This window comes from Oryzias latipes, chromosome 3 (assembly GCF_002234675.1).
Source record: "Oryzias latipes chromosome 3, ASM223467v1".
NCBI lineage: Eukaryota > Metazoa > Chordata > Actinopteri > Beloniformes > Adrianichthyidae > Oryzias > Oryzias latipes.
This window is the reverse complement of record NC_019861.2, coordinates 25902529-25922963: the sequence shown is the minus strand read 5'-3', so window position 1 is coordinate 25922963 and position 20435 is coordinate 25902529. Positions and strand designations below refer to the sequence as shown.

The following is a 20435-nucleotide window of genomic DNA, read 5'->3' as shown; positions in this document are numbered from 1 at the left end:
AACATCACAAAAACAGGATTTTATCATCTAAAAAATATATCCAGAGTCCGCCCATTTCTCTCTCTTTCCAGTACAGAGGTGCTAATGCATGCTTTTATTACCAGCAGATTGGATTATTGTAATGTCCTGCTCTCTGGTCTTCCCAGAACAAGAATAGCAAATCTTCAACTGCTGCAAAATTCAGCAGCACGCGTTCTGACGAGGACCAGGGGGCGGGAACACATTACACCGATTTTAAGATCGCTGCATTGGCTCCCTGTGCAATTCAGGATTGATTTTAAAGTTCTTTTATTGGTTTACAAATGTTTTTATGGTCTTGGGCCTTCATATTTATCTGACATGATTTTAAAGTATGAGCCCTCGCGGACCCTGAGGTCCTCTGATACAGGCCTTTTGGTTATCCCAAAAGTTAGAACAAAAACGTACGGCGAGGCCTCATTCAGTTTTTAGGGACCTCGCCTGTGGAACAGCCTCCCAGAGAGCCTCAGGGCTGGAGAGACAGTTCATGTTTTTAAAGGAAGGCTTAAGACCTACCTTTTTAATTTAGCTTTTAGTTGAATTTTAGGATTTTTTATTTTTTTTTATTTTATTTATTTATTTTATTATTATTATTATTATTATTATTTTTTAATTTATTATTATTATTATTTTTAAATATTTTAATTAATTTATTTTTCTTTTAACTAGTTTTATATGTGTATGTAAATACATTTATTTATTTATTCTATTAATTTTTAAGACGCTCTTACTATTTCATATGCCTATTAAGGTTTATGTAATTATTTGTTCTTTGTCCATGTTTTATATATATTTTAATTTTATTCCTTTTACATTTTATTACACTCCAGTGTTTCCCTCTGAGGGATCCTCCACATCAGTGACTGACCCTTCTCAGTGAGCGGGGTCGCTGCAGTGGGATCTCCTGGGTCTGACTCTTTTGATCGGATCTGGGGGGTTCTGTGGTGGTGTACTCCGTGAACTTGGGGTGGGGGGTCGCTGGTGTGGACATGTCCCCAAACTATCGTTTTCCCACCTCAGGACAAAGCCAGGTCTCTACATTCTATCATTCTATCACTTTTTTATTTATTTATTTATTTGTTTATTGATGTGTGTGTGTGTGGGTGTGTGTGTGTGTGTTTTTTTGCGGGGGGGGGGGGGGGGGTTGTCGCACGGTTTGTCTGTCATCTTGTTTTTAAATTTTATTGTATTTTATGCACAGCACTTTGAGTGACATCTGTTGTCGAAAAAGTGCTATATAAATAAAGGTTGATTTGATTTGATTTGATTTGATGAAGTGGAGATGGCAATAGAGCTTTTCTGTTATTTGGATTTATTTATGTGTTTATACTTATTCTATTAAGACCACATATTGTCAACATGCTTGAACATAAAACAAAACATTTCAACCCCCTTAATGTTCTACTTTTTCAAGTTAGTTTCTACATATATAATATTCAATTAAGATTAAAACTACTTTTCTGAATATTTTTTTATTCAAATTGTTGTGAATCAGGAGCAGACAAAAAAAGCCTTTGGAGGTGTGACGTAAAAGCCACAATGGCAGGCCACAAGCTCCATGTGCAACTCCATTCTGATGCATCCGCTTGTAGACAAATAGGTCCACGTACGTCTATGTTTTCCTCAACATTTGCCTCAGAACTGTGCTGCTGGATAGCTCTGATATTGCTCGCCAAGCTAGTGGGAGTTTGTGTAAACAAATAAACAAAGGGATGATGGGAAGTGGGGCTAGGTTTACTCCTCGCCAACAGTCTTGCCCACAATTTGGAGGCACATTTTTGACAAACTCCTGCTGCTCTGCAGGATACTTTATCCTAGAAAACGACACAAGTTGTTTTTTTTGGCTAAAAATGGCACAATCATAATAAAATATCTCAAAGCTTTTACAATAGATCAAAAGGTGATCAGAGTGGGACTTTGACCCATAAATTAGCCCTGACAGAGAAATATCTACTTAAGAGATGATGAAAGTGAACAGTACAACCTGTGTCTGATTTTTGTGTTTATCATTTCTGACTTACACTTAACTTACACAACTAGAAGAAGCCTGAATATCAAAACAAAATAAGGCTTGACTGTGGTATTAATAAACATATTGCTGGGAAGAAATGAAAGACTGATTGTGGTTTTGTTTTCATCACCTCCATCTGCCCATCCGTCAGGCTCACTAGAAATTATTCTAAAAGAGAGAATATAAACACTTAATATATTAAAATATCAAAACTTCCCACATCACACAGATGTCTCTGAAATCACCTGTTCATAATACTACACATCCCAGGTTTAATTGGATTAAAATCCTGTCCGTTTTCCCACTGTTTTGAATATTTAAAAACTAAATAAAGAGCTGGGTAGAAAAATTTAAATGATACAAATTCAACAGTAAATATACCCACTAATCTGACACGTCACCCTCAACTTTTATCTCTAACAGAAAAAGGAGAAATAGTATAAATAAATGTCAAAATGCAGTGTTTTTTCCATTTATATAAGTTGTCCTCCAGAAAAACTCAAGAAACTTGAAAAATGAAAAATGTTTTTTTAGCTAATTTAAAGAAAAACAGCTCATTGGTGGAAAAACTAAAAGAGCAACATGTACATATATTTTTATGTTACTTAAATTGTTTCAAAATCGTTTTGACCTTTTCATAAAAAAATTCAGCAGCAATAATATTTGTTTGTACATTTAGTATTTTGAGACTTTAAAAAAAATTGTCATTTACTGTTCCTGCTATCGAAAAGGTGCGACTTTCTTTCATGTCAGTGTTGAAGTTGGTTTACAGCTTTTTTTAAGCTTAGGCTGCGAGATATAGGTTTAGTTTTTCAGACAAGAACACCATTTTTCCACCACATAGGCATTCAAGTTAAACATGGTTCTCTAGAGATTTATTAATCCGTTGTTTCCATTTCGGGGTCATGGGGCTGCTGGAGTCTATCCCGGTCACCTGTGGGCGGAGACAAAGGACACCCTGGACGGGTCGCCAGTCTGCCGCAGAGCCACAATCACACACCCATGTGCAATTTAAGGTAACCAATTAACATATGAAGCATGTTTTTGGACGATGGGAAGAAGCCAGAGTCTCCGGAGAAAACAAACGAATACTCGGGGAGAACATGCAAACTCCACACAGAAAGGTCCCCCATTGATGTTCTATTTCAGGTCCCAAGGCCAGGACTTGAACCAGGGGCCTTCTTTCTGTGAGGCAAGAGCGCTAACCACTGTACCACTGTACCACGGTGCACCTCTAGAGATTTGAAATAAAAAAACCACAGTAACTTCGTTCTTAAATATAGTGGTCCATGTAACATGACAAAACTGTCAATACAGATTTTTCATGCGAGGAATGATCCCCACTTAATACTTTTGAGGTAGGCATTTTCAAAGACTCCATTCTTCTGGTTGATCAGAGGATTTGGGAGATACTTTTAAGTGCTTTTCCGTGTTTAGTTGATACATACCCTCCAGAACATAGACAAGCTATTATCTGCTGCCATGGTCTCCCTTGATTTTTCTGTATGTTTCCTTTATCAAGGTGACACTAATCCACTTGTCTGTGAGTTCACATGCAATACTTTTACCTTAAAGGGAAAGGTTTTATAAACGCTTAATCACATCCTCCCTCCTAAGATCTGCATGCCCAAGGACTGTCTGGATGAGCAGTAAATGAGGTCATCATTAGTGTCTGACAAGTTAAAGACCATTAGTCTAGAGTATTTCATTAATAAAATAAAGTATTTATGAAAAAAAGGAAAATATTCAAGTGATACAGCTTCTTCCCACAGTGGGCTGTTTTTTCCGCATTTGCTTCTGCTCTTTGGTCCAATGAGTAGTAGATGTGCATTTAGACTAGTAAAACACACTAGGGGTTCTATTAAGTGTAAATTAATAACCTTGTTTTAGTGCTTGTTAAATATAATTGTGGCAAGCATTTGTTTTTGCCAAAAAACTGTAATTCTGACAAAACAGTTCTGAGTAAAAGCACCAAAAGATGTCCATAAGCATGACAGATGGCCTTTTGTTTCCATCAGTTGAATGGCACTGTGACAAACAATGAACTATTTTTAGGTGAAACCTTTCTCATTTCGACTGATAGACTGCCTAAAATCAAATTAAACCAAAAAATTTGAATGCATAATTTGCTGATCTGTGAATACTTTACCAAACTCATTTAATGGGAGCAGGCAGGACGTCGCAAAACAAGGAGTTGGGGCTCACCCAAAGCGTCAAAATGTGACAGAGAGGGTTTCCTGCCAGTGTGTCCGTATATTTTGAGATGGGAGTGAAAATGTGTTGACCAAACTGTAATTGAAATGCATCAAATTAGCACCTGATGCAGACAAAGAGAAATATTTTGGATCACTGTTCACTATTTTTCTTTCAATGATGTCAGCTTCAAGTTGGTTTAAAGATGTAAACATCACGATTTCTATCATTTTATTTGAACTTGCCTAACGTTCCACAGTTTACATGCTTTACTTTTAGAATTACACATCCTTCATTAGACTCATTTTCACACATTTTATGTCAACATGGTTCTTATGCTTAAAATTCTGCTTAATTTTAAAAGATTACCATCAATGTGCTTTTTAAGCAAACCCATTTTTGTCTATTTCTAAATTTGAATAATTATGTACTCTAATTTAAACTGAAGTGGAAAACAATATTATTAGCTATTGAGCTTGATACCATCTTCTTACTGAGCCAAAAAAGGATTTTTTCAAAAAGTAGATATGAAAAAAAAACCTTAAAGTTAAATAAATACAGTAAATACATCAATATTTGATGTATAACCACTTTTTTGTCAAAACAAAAGACACTACAGATTTATTTTCAAATGACTAGAGGAGCTTTTATTTTGGTGGAGAATAATCAAATTACTTTATTTTAGATTTGACTGACCGTAAAAGTCCACTCTGGAAATGTAAACGCACAAAGATGCAACTCAATTATCTATAATTCTGTATAAGATTTCAGATAATGCTAAATACTTTTTTTTTTTAAATAGGCACAGCTTCTTCATCTACTGCTGGAGCTGATTTTAATTACAGATGGAATATTCAAGCATTGCAAAACATGTCAACTCATTAGATTGGACAACATTCAACCTTTTTGGTTTTGAGGAGCTCACGCCTGCTGTATCGTCCATTTTCTCTTTTTCGCTGAAAAAAAAATGGAAGTGATTGTGATCCCCTGAATTATGGATTGGCATGTTCTTTGAAAGATGCTTTTAAGCAGGCTTGTAACAAAAGGTAATTTTGGTTAATGCTGTATTTCTGTTAGACATCTTTCCCTTCTTTGATTCTTCTCTGCCTTCAAAAAGCATTTTACCCAGAAAACTGTCGCTCACTGGATGCTTTTTTGCCATTTTGGATGATTTTCAGTAAAACTGGTGTATAGTCTAGTGTGAATCTTACAATCGATCATCAGATTTTGAAGTTCATAGATCAGCTTGCCAGAAGCATTTTGAAAGTTGCATTACCAGTTGCATTTCTTCATCTATTCTGACAATTTATTTTGACTTTAGCAGACCTTCAGACTATATTTTGATGCATAAATGTGTTTAGTTTCAAGTAATATATAATGTCTTGTAAAGATAATGGTGGTAATGACAGATGGTGGTAATGACAGATAAACTTCTCTCTGGCTCTCTGGGAACCAGAGACTCCAAAATCCAGGAGAGGTTGGAGTGTAAACATATATTGACCAAGGTAGATGGATCAGTTCCTAATTGGTGATTCTGAACAACAAAGAAACACAGACATGATACTGTCAGAATGAGGACTGAGGAAGAAATCCAGGTAGATCTTAAAGACTTATCATAGAGCCTGATCATGGACAGAAACTTGACTGGCATTGTGGGCTTGGACTGAAGCATTGAACTCTGTCGATAACACAGATTTCATGCTAAAGGAAGGACAGAAACGTAGTTTGCTGTGAAGAATTCATTTTTATTTTTATTTTGGAAGAGTGTTTAGATCCATTTTGACAGCTATGGCTTGTTTTTGTTAGCTGTAACCCTTTAACATCGGAGCTTTAGCTCCAGTATTGACATTCTTTCAACTACCGTTACTCTTCAACCGTTTACACAATTAATGCAATTCCAGCGGATTCTGAAGTGGAGAAAAGCAGCTTGGCACTGATACGTAACACTTTACAGTAGTGAAGTGCTTATGCTGTCAATGTAAATCAGCTGATATTGATGCAGAGAAAAGCAGTCAGTATATAACAAAAGCTGCTTTTCTCTGCGTCAGAATCCTTTGGAATTCTGTCAATTGCATAAATGGTCAAAGAGTTATGGTAGTCAAAACATCTCCAGTGTGAAAGGGTTAAAGTACCAAACAATACATTTATGTGATCAAACGTTCCCTGTGCACATTTTGTTGCTATTACCCACAAAATAAATAATTGATACATCAGTCATTAATTTAGGGCACAGACCTTCAGTCTGCTCCAAATCTACCCACGTGACTTCCAACTTTGAAAGTAAGTGGCTATTTCATCATTGAAAGAATTGTCAATCTGATTTAGAAAGAAAAAAAAAGAGGAATCTTTCCTGGTCTATTTTAGGTCTCCTCTTTCAACAAAAGAAAATGATTTTCTTTAAAAATAAGTTGACAATGGCGAGTAACAGAAGAAGGACAAATCAACTGAAGACTCCTACCTGCTATTGTACAGTGGATGTTGATGTTGTAACAAAGGATGTTGTGGGTGTAATCGAGATCTTATTCTGGTTCCTGAATGTCCTCCTTGGATGAGAAATTCTCTTGAAAAGCAGTAATGTTTCAGTCTGGTATTCTGAAGTAAATGCATCCCCTCTGGTGCTGCTAAAGATTTACTTTATTATCGTTTGGCCAATCCTAAATTGAAAACATTGACTGACATGTCTTTCAAACCACAAGTCAAAGAATTGTTTTTTCAGCCGCCTATTACCTTAAATATCTGACGTCATTGTTGAACTGACACATTCTCAGCTTTCAGCAAACACCAAGCTTTAGTTGTGATGGTATTCTGTAACATCTCTTTCTTTTTTAATATATTTTTACTCATTTTTTTGCTGCAACTGTGTTTCATAAAGTAGGAGGGCGTTGCAACAGAAGAAATTCATTTGGCACTGTGCTTGTCCATATTTCATTATGCTTTCGAAGCTAATAGCTGATTTGAATTTTTTATTTCTCCAGTGCCCTCAGTACCAGGAGTGCTCATTATAAAGAGGTTAAAGAGGGTTTGGTTAAATAAAGAAATTAAAATGTCAGTGTGTATTTTGTTTTTCTAACCTGAATTTAATTTAATCTTTAACCGGTTGGTACCTCTCTGCAAATATGGTGTGATTAAACTTATGTTTCATTATTTTTCCCAATGTATTAAATAGTTAGCTGCAATACAAACATTTAAAATAAATGTTTCTTTTTTCCTTCTCTATTATAATTTTATTTTTGTAATTTATTTACCAATTGGAACCAAATCTCACTTTTACCATCTTAATGTTTCAGGTCAGCATGAACTGACTTGATCCAGTACATTTCCACTTGTAGCAAATGTGTTATACAGGTTAATATCATGTAATAGGATGTGAGATTTTTTTAAGTTAAAGCATAAACTCCAGGTTAAAATATCTTGCTTCAATAAGAGTCCATTGCAAGTGAGGAAAACACTTGTTCTTGGGTGAGAAAATAGATAAAAGCAGCAGACGTGAGATTGAACTGTTATAGGAAAAGTGAAGACATTACTACAACAGAGAATGTAATCTTGTGAGAAAACACAAACAGATTGAGACATTGACAAAGACACATGAACAAACAGAAAAACTGGAAGTGAGCTAGAGTCATAAAGACAAAGTAAAAAAAAAAAAACAGTAAAACAGGCCTGGACTGGAAAAGAAGGAAAAAAACAGTGAAGAGATGTGAAAGAAGACAGCAGTAAAGGGCAGAAAGTTTGTGTAACCTTTGCCATGTTGTGTGACTGAAACAGCAAAGAGGTGGCCCAATGATTCACCATCTTTTTTTTAACCTTAAATTCACAGAAAGGTCAATGGTTCTTTTTTTTTCACTGCTTCTTCCCCCGTCTTTCTTGGTTGTCTAGTTTACTGTTTCTCCCTGTAAGAATGTGAGGAGTCAACTTCTGTTTGTGCTGTTTTTTTTTCCCTTTATTTTCCAATCTATTAAATCCAGTTCTGCTGCATATTAATTTTGTTTCATTCGGGGCTGGAGCCACCTTAAAACTGACCACACCTTGTGATCAAAAAGTGTCATCTGACAGTAACGAGCACCTGGTGCAACGTGGATTGGTCTGAATAGGTTACTGAGTGGTAACAAGTAATTTTTTTTAACTAATATATATATATATATATATATATATATATATATATATATATATATATATATATATATATATATATATATATATATATATATAGTGTATAAGGAAACTACATACATTATGTCCTCCCATTGACTGTCAATGTCAAAGTCACATAAATTTGAAATGTTCAGTGGCTCAACTGATCAAGAAAATCAACAAAAACTGATTTGTTTTTTCTCAGTATAGCTTAAACGTGTAAAAGCCCTTTATTTTTTATATATTTGCTTGTGAAATCTCAAGCAACAGATGAAAATTCTGTTGAATTGTTTGAATTAAAAATGTTTTTGCTTGTTCTTATTACAACTAAAACCTTTTTTAGTGTGAATGAAAATGACCTGTTTTTTCCTTATTTGCATTTACACTCCAACTAAAATATTTAGTGAATTGGTGAATATTTATTTATTATTTGGCATACATATACTATACATACTTGCTAATTTGTGCAAATGTTTCCTTAATGCAGTTTTTAACTGGACTGCTTCTAAGAAATTGCATTTGAATTGGATTTTTATCAATAATGGAATTAAGAAGAAAATAAATTGTCCTAAGTTAAAGTCTGAAGTTTAAATTCTTAACATGTACATGTCCCCATGTACACTCCTTATGTACATATGTTTGGGAACACAAAACAGTACACTTAATGTGTCCACCTAAAAAAAAAAGAAAAGTCAAATGGTCTTTATAATAATTATTGGACACATGGAAGAAAAATAAAAGCAATCAACAAAATATCAGCTTTTTTTAACATTTCTGCAAAGGAAACACCATAGTTGTCATTCACTTTAAAACGTATAACCACCATCACATCTGCACTTACCTTGTCCTGTTGTCGAAGTAAAAATCATGGACGTCTACAATTTATCTGAGGATATAATTTGTTTTTTAACGGATTGACCATTTTTCCTGATTAAACCATGCTGGGTTTCTGAACCAAGTCCATCCCATCAGTAGAGGCTCCTGAAAGTTAAACCCGCCTGCTCACTGCCCCACTGCCTCAGTGGCCAGAATGTCAGGTCATTGGTAAGCTGTGTCGTTTGTAGTAATGGCTTGTGTGTGGGCAGTGTGTTGAGTGGGGTCCATTAGTGAAACCAGCTTAAAGGCCTGTTCACACCGGGACGAATTTCGCCGGCGATTTTCGCCGACGTTTAACGCCTCGTGACTAAACAAAGGGCCCCAATGAGAGTGTGCACACCGACGCGAAAAAACGCCAGGCGTTAAAGCGTCAAAAAAAAAAAACGCCTCGGGTTCGTTTTTTTTTTTCGACGCGTCGCGTCGAAATCTACTCGACCAATGAGAACGGCGCTTTTGCTCACGTGTCTGGAGCTTCTGAAGTTACAGTAAAACACAACTTGGGGGCGCTCAAACACAAAACTGCCTTGCTGAGCACACATACCAGCGAAGAAGATAGTCGCCAAGTAGCGTCTACACAGCCGCGAAGCAATAATGACGGACATTCTAAAACATCCCCGAACCAAGCACCAGTTGGAGCTACTGGTGCTTGAAATATTCATGTTTTCTTTGTTTGATTCTGACAAGCGTGTAAAAACTTGCTCTCTTCTTCTGAGTGAAAAGCGACTTTAAGAAGCGTAAAGTTGCGCAGCGCCACCTTGTGTACAGGAGTATTTCTGTTTTACATTAAGCGCCATCTAATGTCAGGGAATGAAATTGCATGTTCACTCCACTCATCGTCAGCGAAAATCGCCTGGGTGTGAACACAAAAAACGTGGCGAAAAACGCTGGCGAATAACGCCTGGCGAATATTCGTCCCGGTGTGTACGGGCCTTAAGAGGCGGCGTATTAATGACCAGGGAGATGTACCCATCCTGCTGTATACTTTCTCAGAGAAGAGAGAAAAACTGTGATTTACAGGAAACCAACCTTTTTACCACCTTATTTATTTAAACCATCCTATGTTTAATAAGTAAATACTTTCTGGATTGATACATGATTTACAACCTTGGTTCAGAGTACTCAAATGAAAAGACAATGTGAAGAATAAAAAAGTAAAAAAGAAAGATACATTTTTGTTGGGTGAAATGAAAAAGAGAGAAGAAATAGTATAAAAGAATAAGAGAGAATGAGAAAGGATGTGGGGATATAGGAGTGACTTTTGATGTATTTGCCTCCTGTTCAAAGCAGAATATTGAAAATGTGCCTTGCTCCACTCCTTAAAGTCTTGACTCATTTTCCTTGCTCCTTTTTCAGTTTCCATCCATCATTCACTCCCTCGCCTCCTCATTCTTCCATACTGTTCGTCTCACTCTCACACTTTGAAGTCTGAGCATGTGTGTTAAAAGGCTTATGTTTATGAATATACTCAAAGTGTCCAAGTTGAACATGCATTGATACGTCTGTTCATGTATGCAAATAAGGGCTGCTGAAGTTAACACCATAAAGATCCTACTGGGAGGAAAAGAGGGGATGCTGGAGTGAAAGAGGTAGTTCTCACAGCCCATCTTCACTTCCAGCTGCTGCTTTAAACAGGAAAAATACAATATACTCCCAAATCGGGAAATAGAAATTCCTTTTTTTGTTCCTTAAACTGCAGGAAAACCAACCACATGCCTAACACAAAAGTTTTAGTAAGAAAACTACAAAATGCATTTAACAAAAAAACAAATGCGGAGAAAGTTTCAGCTTTCAGCTCTGGTAAAGGGAATGTAATGTAATGTAATGTAATGTAACAAGACTGGTGGAGCCCAGTATAAAGATTTACCTTTTTCCCCCATGTATTGTTCTTAGTCTGGGTAATATGTTCGCTAAATAATCCTATCCTTAGACATATTAAAATTATGAATTTATTCGATTTCTAAAAGCAATACAAGTTTTTTCTTCTTCCCAGGCCTTACTTGATTTCATTTCCATTTCTATTGGGATGTAACAATTAATCAACTTAATCGATTAATCCATTTACGATCCAACAAAATCGATCTGAGGCAATTTGTAAATTGAATCAAACTATACCAATATAAAAAAGTTGCAAAATTAAATAAGTCAATAATAATCTGTATTGGAAAACACCATTTGGAAAGACGTACGGTAGATTTATTTTACTATAATATAAAAATGATCAACCGCATCACAGCAGACAACACGCACGTGATGGCAGCAAAAAATGAATGAATCATGAATCAGATCAGGAACCAGAAATTATTGTATCAATTGAATTGTTTTTAAAATAAATGATCACACCCCCAATTTCCATGCATTTTCACTGTCTACTTTAGGAAGTGAAGCATCTTCCATTAGAGCACTTTCAGATGTTCTATAATTTACCTCACTCCCAGTTACCCCCAATGCCGAATTCCTAGAGAAGAAGCACAGCAGATGACGTCGTTTAATTCTGTTTTCTCTTGTCTCAACATGACTCACTCCCACTTGACGTTTTAATTTGTGCAAAAATGTAAGATGTTGTAAAAGTGAAACAAATTTGGGTGGAATTCGATTTTTACCTATCAAATATAAGGAGTTCTTCAATGAATTAATGCTAAACATTTTTATTGTGTTTTTGGGGATAATCCTAACTCTAAAGATGAGAGTGCAGCACAGAAATGTATTCGAGGTGGCATGTGCGCACTGCTTGCACGCCTGCCTGCATTCATGAAAGACACTGTTAAATCCCCATGCAAGGTAGATGACCTATAGCCAGACACTGCTGTGTTTGCTTGAGCCTCACAGCTGGGACCCCAGCTGATTCCCTTCATTCATGTGTAGAATCAAACAAACACTGAAACAGCACTTTTACATGAGGCATGCAGCTTAAAGAAGAAAGAATGTCGAAGACGTGAACAAAGAAGCTTGTAAAAAATATGGAGAAAAGAAGCCTACTGCAGATGAAAAGCAAAAAAAAATTAGGGTAGAAAGGCGAATATGAGGTGGAAAATAAAAAGTGCAGCTCTGACTTTCAATTTCACGCAGCTGGGATAAAAAAAAAGTGTGAATAGAAGACAAGAGAAAGGGACCTGAAGCTTCTGTGTGGGCAGAAACATCCTCTGCCTCTTGTCTGGAAACTGACCTGCAGAATACATCCAAACTGGATATCATCACTACCTCAATTTCATTTTATGCATTTAGCTTCCTTTTCTTATTTTCTTTCCCTCCATCCATTTTCTCTGTCAACTAATTTCTATTTTTCTCCCAGTACATTTTAGTGCTGCTTTCTGACTCAAAACTACTCTTCACTTTGCTGTAATCAATCGTCACTTTTTGTGTCTTGCTAAAGTTTTTCCACAAAAAGGTCAAACTCTTCCTTTGACCTGTACATTAATTTTTACATCGACATCCACACATTGTGTATGTGTGTGTTTGTACTCTAAAATATACTGTCTTTCTCACCGCCTTATGTGCCAGCCCTGCAGCTGACATTTAATCTGTGATGTCTCTTGTTGTCTTTGGACAAAACCTTTGGAAGTCTAGAGTCGGATTTTACAACCAACCGTTATTTTGACAGTTTACTTTAGCCAGAAATACAACAAAAAAACAAAAAAAAAATACAATGATATTTTATTTTGATGAAAGTAGCACCTAACTTTAACCGTTAAAGTAGTCCCCCTAATTTAAACCATTAATAAAAGCATGAAATTTCAATGACTTTTTCTAAAGCCATTGTTTTGGGAAAATTGGTGAAATTACAGCTGGGATTATAGAACAGGAGGAAAATAAATAAACCCTCTGAGACACAAAGTAAAAATGAATATTATCATCACAGTCTGACAGAGGCTGATATCAAACGGATGGTTTATTTGATGCCAGCTTTGGAGTTTTGCTCAGTTCCCTTTGTTTATTTTCCTATGACGTTCTCTCCCTGGATAACTCTGAATTTGTGAATTAACAAAGAGTTTTAGGTGCCAAAATATTTCCCCAAATGGTTGGAACAGTTCTAAATTGTTTTCTGAACTTTAACTTCCTAACAGTAAATTTCAAATTGCTTTTCCATTTTTTTTTTAAATATAATTGTCCTTTTCTTTGATGTTTTTCTATTATACTTGTGTGGTGGTCACACCCATTGCCCTTATGCTAACGTGACCTCAATAACTCTCTGCTCAGCTCCATTCTGATGCATCCACTTCTAGACAAACAGATCCATGTACGGGTGGACAGCGCTGATATTGATCGCCATTTTTGTTTCACCGGATATGTTGGCTTTGGTGTCTATATCAGACATTTAATTTTGATTTAAAAATAGCAAACATCATCCCTACAGTCACTCTTCAAAAGCTACTGACAATTAACTTAAAATCTAACTAATCAAATTACCCTATTTCAGCACAACTTTAAATAATGCAGGAAATAATCTGATAATGTGACATTAAATTAATCCCCAGCACAATCGCCACAAAATAAATCTTGTTTCCCTCTTTTTCCTGGGCTAATTGTTCCATCATTCCGGGCTAAAGACACTCTATTAAAGAAGCATGGCTTTTCGACACTGCATCTAGCACCGCACCGGCACAAAAGAATTGAACAAGCATTGACCGTCAGAGCTGCTTAACGTCACACAGCTCCTGTCACAACTACACTCACAATGAAACCTGTTTACCAACCAAGCCCCCTGCAATTACCATCTCCCCACTAGTGGCCAAGCTAATCCCAGAGGAGAACTAACTCTATCTAAAGAAGGGGGAGTGGGTTTAATGAGAGTGGGAGAGAGAGCCATATTAAGAGGCTGAGGCAGGGTGAAGGGCTAAGTGATGAATCTCAAAGGGACAAGAATGGAGCAAGTTTGTGTGTAAGTGCGTATATACATTTGTTAGGGTTGAAAAGGAAGTTGTTGTCCTGCATTAAACCATAAAGAAAGATGAGTTTGACAATGAAAGAAAGTAACGAGTTACAAGGACCTTGAAAAACCAGCTTTTTTTTTTATTATTCTATAAATCCACCATTAACACGATTGAATCAATGAAGGGGGGGATTATTTACTTAATAATCAGAGGATGGGGATTTTAGTGCACAAGGACTCAAATAAAAGCACATGGTTGTATTGATGTGTTGAGTGTATGGTCGCATGTGAATCAAGCTCTGAAGACCTGACTCCTGACTCACAGGGACAGTGGGGCAGTGAAACAAGCAGCAGCATAGGACCCCTACAACGCAAAACTGTTCTCAACTGTAGAATAGTGCACAATGTGGGCAGAGTATGATTTCTTGAGACAAAAACTGGTAAAGTTTAAAAACAACCTTCACATTTTTGCAAAAATTAAAACTGCTAATTATATTTAATGACAAGGTTGTCCACCCCATCCTGTCTGTATGCAAAATACAATTTGCCTTCAGTAAATTCTGGAATTCTCAAAGTGTCAAATGATGACACTGCTAGGTTAAAAACTCCTCAGTCTGGAGTGCCTCTCTGGTAAATTGCTGGTTCTGGTCCAAGACAAAAGTGCCTTTTAATATAATCTTGTTGTTGTTTCACAATAAAAGAACGACAGCTCTAGAGAACCAGACAAAAGAAGGTCAAGAAGGCTTATAATGTCAGGTTAATGTCTCTTTAAAATGTGATTTTACAAGCATTTTTTTTTTGTATGAAGTGCCTTACATGACTTTAAGAAAGCACTAAGGATATTTGACTTAACTTAATTAGTGCTTTTTAAATAAATGATGAAATTGATTAGTTGAGAACAGGTGAGTTAGGGAGCCTGTGCTGCCTGGACTAACTATTATGAAATCTGAGTATTTTCCACAGGCTTCACTTTCCAAAGAGTATCTGTCAGAAGGTTCTTTTTCTTTCTTTTACCCTCAAATATTAAAAGTTGTTGTATTAACACACAAACAACTACAACTGAACTGATCCTTTTGAAAGTGTTAAATTGTCCTTCAGTATTTTCATGATATAACTCCATATGATCCTAATCCTGACCCCATCAAGCTTTTAATCCTTTTCACCATGATATATCAGATACTCTTGGAAGCCATTCCCACCTGAAATATCCTCATCAATCCAATCGGTCTTTCATCTTTTAATCTTTCTGACCATTTTTGCTCTGTCCAACAGTGGGAATGGCTGCAGTGAATGTCAGCTGTGGTTTCTAAGTGGAAGGAGCATTTTCTGTTCCTTGGCCTCCCAGCCCACTTACACTGCACATCTACGCGGATGGACTTGATGGCAGCCACCCCCACCCCGTTGTCGGCTTTGCAGTAGTAGCGGCCCCCTTGCACTCTCTGGATGCCCTCGATGCGCAGTGTCTCATTGTAGATGGATGTTTCCTGGAACTTGTCTGAAGCACTTCCAGCTGTCTTTGTCCACCTTACCTAAACAGGACAAAGGAAGAGAAGAGAGAAGTCAAAAACATTTTTAAGAAAATGAATTGAATAATATTACACCTAAGTGTTTTCTTTTTCCTCAGATGGCATGCGTCTATGGTTTAGGGATGCTGTGCTTTTTTGTGTCTCTTTCTAAAAACAGACATAAAGGATTTGGAAGAGGTACCCTGCCATTGTTGCAAAATGCATACAACTTCAAAGTTTGAGTGTCTTTCTGCTGGAGATCTCTTTTCTTAAAAAAAAAAAAAAAAAAAAAAAAAAAAAACGTGCAGCTTAAATAGCGAGTGCTCCATATACAAAAAAAATGTATCCTGTAAAAGGAACAAAGTCAATACATTAACTCAAAACGCAAAAAAAAAAATTTAGGAACAGTCAATGAGAACAAAGCACCAAAACGTGTTCATCTTTAAACAATCACTTCCAAAATATAAAAGAAAAGAAAAAATATTTTGCAATTAAAATTATTCTGCTGACTTTAGAAATATAACACGACACACGCTTTTATTGCTTTATCTAAAATGTTGGAAATAAATAAAAAAAAAAAAAACATGTTTTTCACTTAGAGGACAAAGAAGAGACTGTGGGTGAGAAAGGACTTGATGAAGCTGATAGGTCCTTAAATAGTTTATTCTAAACCTAAGATGACATGCATGTGTATCATAAGTCAGGTACGTAAGTGCTTGTTGAAAGATAAAAAGCTTGTTAATTGATTCAGGTGGCAAAAAAAGATAAAGACAACACATTAGTGAGACAGACAAGACTTAAAATGATGTAGCGAGTTATTAAATTGTCAAACAGATACAATTCTTTATTACGCTTTTGGTAATAAAAGCATTCTGATTTATGTGACAGTACTGTACTCCAGTGTCCCTGCCACTCAGAGCAGGAAGATTTTGACACACAATATAAGGCTTCTTCACGCTTATCTCATCAAGTTGTGTGCAAGCTGCACAGCAGACAGCATCAGTCATACTCTCAAATGATTAAACCCAACTTCTATACACTTCAGATAAACATATGAAAGGCTGTACACATTTCAGCTCTGTTTTTGTGTACCATTCTCTCCATGACTCTTGTGTATACTCTATTAATCCCTATTAACCCCTCTGTCTCTTATCAACATCAACAAGACTATCAACAATGCCCCTCCAAGGAGGTCACAGAGGATAATAGGGAAACATTCCAGATAACATTTGTGCGTGTGCAAAAGTTAGAGTGCATTCCCTGTTTTTATGCACGCTTCCTTGCTTGTGTTGCTGGATATGTACACAGTATCAGTGCAAAACCTTTTTTTTTTCTGCATGCATTTGATGGTGTGTGTTGATCAGAGAACAGGTTGAATGGATTAGCGGATTATCAGTGCTTGTGTATATGCTCTCTGTCTGTTTATTCAGATCTGTTTGAGGGAAGGATTTGGAAGAGGCACCCTGCCATTGATCAAACCAGCCAAGGTGAGCAATGAACTGAGCCCTGTCTCTTTACGCTTTATTGACTCCAGTTTATATTCATGTGTGTGTGTGTGCGCGCGAATATGGATAAGATAGGATGTGTTAAACCCTAAAAGGAGCTATATAAGAGCAACAGTCATTCAACCTATTAGAGTTGACACAAATTAGGCACAGTTCTTTTTCTTTTTTTAGCAGATTTAGGATTTAAAAAAATACTATTTCGGAACAGTGGAAAAGGAGGAAGAATAATTTAAAAAAAACTGTATGGTTTGTTTCACTATATGAAAATATGGGGGGGGGGGGGGGGGGGGGGTTAAGAAGCAATATGTCATACAAAAATGATAATATGAGTAAGGATTAGGTTATGTAAGGGTAAAATGTGAGGATAAATATCAGTCAAAAGCAAAAGGCTGGATAACAAAGAACAACCCTGCATGTAAGGAAAATAGCAGCTGTGTACAGAAGAGTTTGTTGTTTTCTTTTCTTTTCAGGTTGTAAGAACAAAAACATCAGAAAATGAGAGGGAATAATATATGCGGCATCCCTGGGAGCGGAGTGACGACAGGGAAGGAGTGCAGCACACTAGGAGTTGCTCCACCAGGGTGGCAGATGAAGCAAAATAGTGAGCGGCGATATGGTGAATAAAGGGTGGATTGTGTGCAATGCAGATGACAGCCAGGCGGCACAGGAACCTTTATCTCACTGTGACACAAGGAGCTTAATACTGTCACCTGCGCTCCCTTTCTCTGACCTCCTTCACTCTCCTTCCATACTTCTCTCCTCACTGAACGACTGACGCTGCTTTCTTTTTCTCTGCTCAGGTCTTGGCAGACTGAATATCTGAAAGATGGTTTTTCTGTCCCTCACTCAACATTTTTTGGCTTAATTTTTTTTTGCAAAGACCAAGAAAACCAAACACTTGCAGATGAAAGCACATTTGTTGAGTAAGACACTTTCCAGATAACAGCTCCTCTGTCTGTGTTGGGGGTGCAAAGCACAGAGGGGGCGGGGGGGGGGGGGGGGGCTACATGTCTCTAAAGATTCAGCTTGACTTGAAACGTAAAGTTTTTTTCTTTTTTTTTACAGTTTTTGTGTGCAACTGGGAAAGTGCATGCCGTCTGGGAAACAGGTATTACAACAAGAAATGGGAACGTATGTAGAAAAAAACATGCTACTCCTCATTAGAATATTGGGTAACGCTTTCTTTTACAGTACAGTACTTACAGTGTACTTAAGTGGTATTTACATGGTACTTATAGTGTAACTACTGGGTACTTTCAGGGTACTTACATGGTACTTTTTATGGAATTTACTGGGTACTTACAGTGTGTTTACATGGTACTTTCTATGGTACTTTACTGGGTACTTACATGGTACTTTTTGTGTCTACTCTGTACTTACATTGTACTTACTGTGTATTTATATGGTACTATTTGGTTCATACCTATGTGGTACATACTGGGTATTTATAATATTCTTACTGGGTATTTACATGTTGTGCAAAGGTGTCTTTTATGGTACTTACCACATGTAAGAACAAGGTAAGTACAAATAAAGTACCTTGACCTTTAGGTCTGCACTCGCTGCACGTTTCATGGTATTTACCATGAATTTACCACAGAAACTACCCCTTAAGTACAGTGAAACTGTAACTGTAAAAGAAAGTCAGCCCTATTTCCACTCAACTACATGGTACTTTCCTTACTAAATACTGGGTATGTTCACTTGAATAGTACTTGGTACTTACCCCTTAAGTACAGTGAAACTGTAACTGTAAAAGAAAGTCAGCCCTATTTCCACTCAACTACATGGTACTTTCATTACTAAATACCGGGTATGTTCACTTGAATAGTACTTGGTACTTACCCCTTAAGTACAATGAAACTGTACTGTAAAAGAAAGTCAGACCTATTTCCACTCTATTACATGGTACTTTCAGTAGTAAATGCCACTTATTACCTTCCCGTACAGTGTACATGAACACACTTGGTCTTCTGACCTCACCACATGAGACAATGCTAACCTGTTGGTAAGGGTAAAGTAACTACATTGTAAAAAAAATATACTGGCCTGATTACTTCTTGTAACATGAGGCAAGTTTAAAGAGAAACAAGACAGCTGTGAAAACAACAATCTTTAATATGATACATGTCTGCAGCATACAAAGTGTCATCACAATGAAATAGGTTTTAAGTACAAAACAGTACAAAGGAGAATTCTAAAAAACACATTATTGGCCTGAGGGTCGTGCTTTTTGTCCAGTTTGGTAAAGGTGCAGGACTTCTTCAGAGTTTGTAACTGCAAGAAAATTCACAATATGAGCTCAAGTGAACATAAAAAGCATAACGACTTTGATGAAATACAAAATAAATTTTACTTATTTAATCATTTCTGTAATGAGTTTGATAAATCTCTATGAATTTTTGTATCGCTTTGACTGTAATGCTTGAAATTAATCAAGTACTATCCTCATTTAAAAACATAATAAATTATTCAAAACTTAACTTTTTTTAAATATTGTTCTAAAAATGAACTTTTTTAAATATATATTATATAATGTCAGGAAAATATGTAAAACAACAAGGCTAAATAATTAGTTTTAATACTAAAAACACCCCGAGTGTGTGTTTTTGTTAAGTATGGCAGGGGAAGTAAAGTTGCAAATTCCCAGCGCACTTGAATGCAGCACAACTACCCCCAAAGTGAACGTGCAGATTAATCCGGAGAACCTCGAGGCGCGCGCAACAGTTTGAATTTATCTTCATCTGGCAGGTAAGACAGTGTTTTTTTTTTTTTTTAAATATTGGATAAATTACATGTAAATATTTAAACTGATCAAACTTTATAAAGAAGCTAACCTCGTGATTTCAAGCCGCTATCTCTGTGTTTGAAACGTGACGTAAGAGCCTGTCTACCTTACTGCAATAATTTCAGTTATTTCATGTATACATTTTCAAAGTTTGTAATGAAAATCTACAAACATTTTTGTTACTTACCAGGAGAGAGGCACCTGTAAAACAAGCACGTAGCCTAAATGATAAAGTCTGTTGTTCTGTGCTCGTTTGACTGAGCGCACGTCTTTCTGGGAAAATCAAAGAAAGGCGTTTATTTAAAATAATGATGACGTACTTCCGTCTTTTTACCGCTTTAGATCAGCTATGGTGAAGAAGACATCCCAGACGAATCCGTGAAGCCACAGGAGAGTAAGCTAAAGTAAGCTAAATCCACCAAGTGGACATATTATTTACATTAATGAAGAGTTTAAATGCCGTTTCCCCATTTTCTTTTCTTTCGCCGTTTTTATTTTATTTTTATTTATTTATTTATTTTCAAATATGATAGAGACAACA

At 36.4% G+C, this 20435-nt stretch overlaps 1 protein-coding gene across 2 annotated transcripts in view; it reads right to left on the bottom strand.

Annotated features, from left to right (window-relative positions):
• Nucleotides 1–20435, bottom strand: part of mdga1 (MAM domain containing glycosylphosphatidylinositol anchor 1) — a 190600-nt gene that overhangs the window by 94112 nt on the left and 76053 nt on the right. For both annotated transcript variants that reach the window (XM_023953565.1, XM_023953566.1), the window contains exon 4: nucleotides 15451–15625. In XM_023953565.1, coding sequence (XP_023809333.1) covers nucleotides 15451–15625 — 175 coding nt within the window. The remainder of the gene's footprint in view (nucleotides 1–15450; nucleotides 15626–20435) is intronic.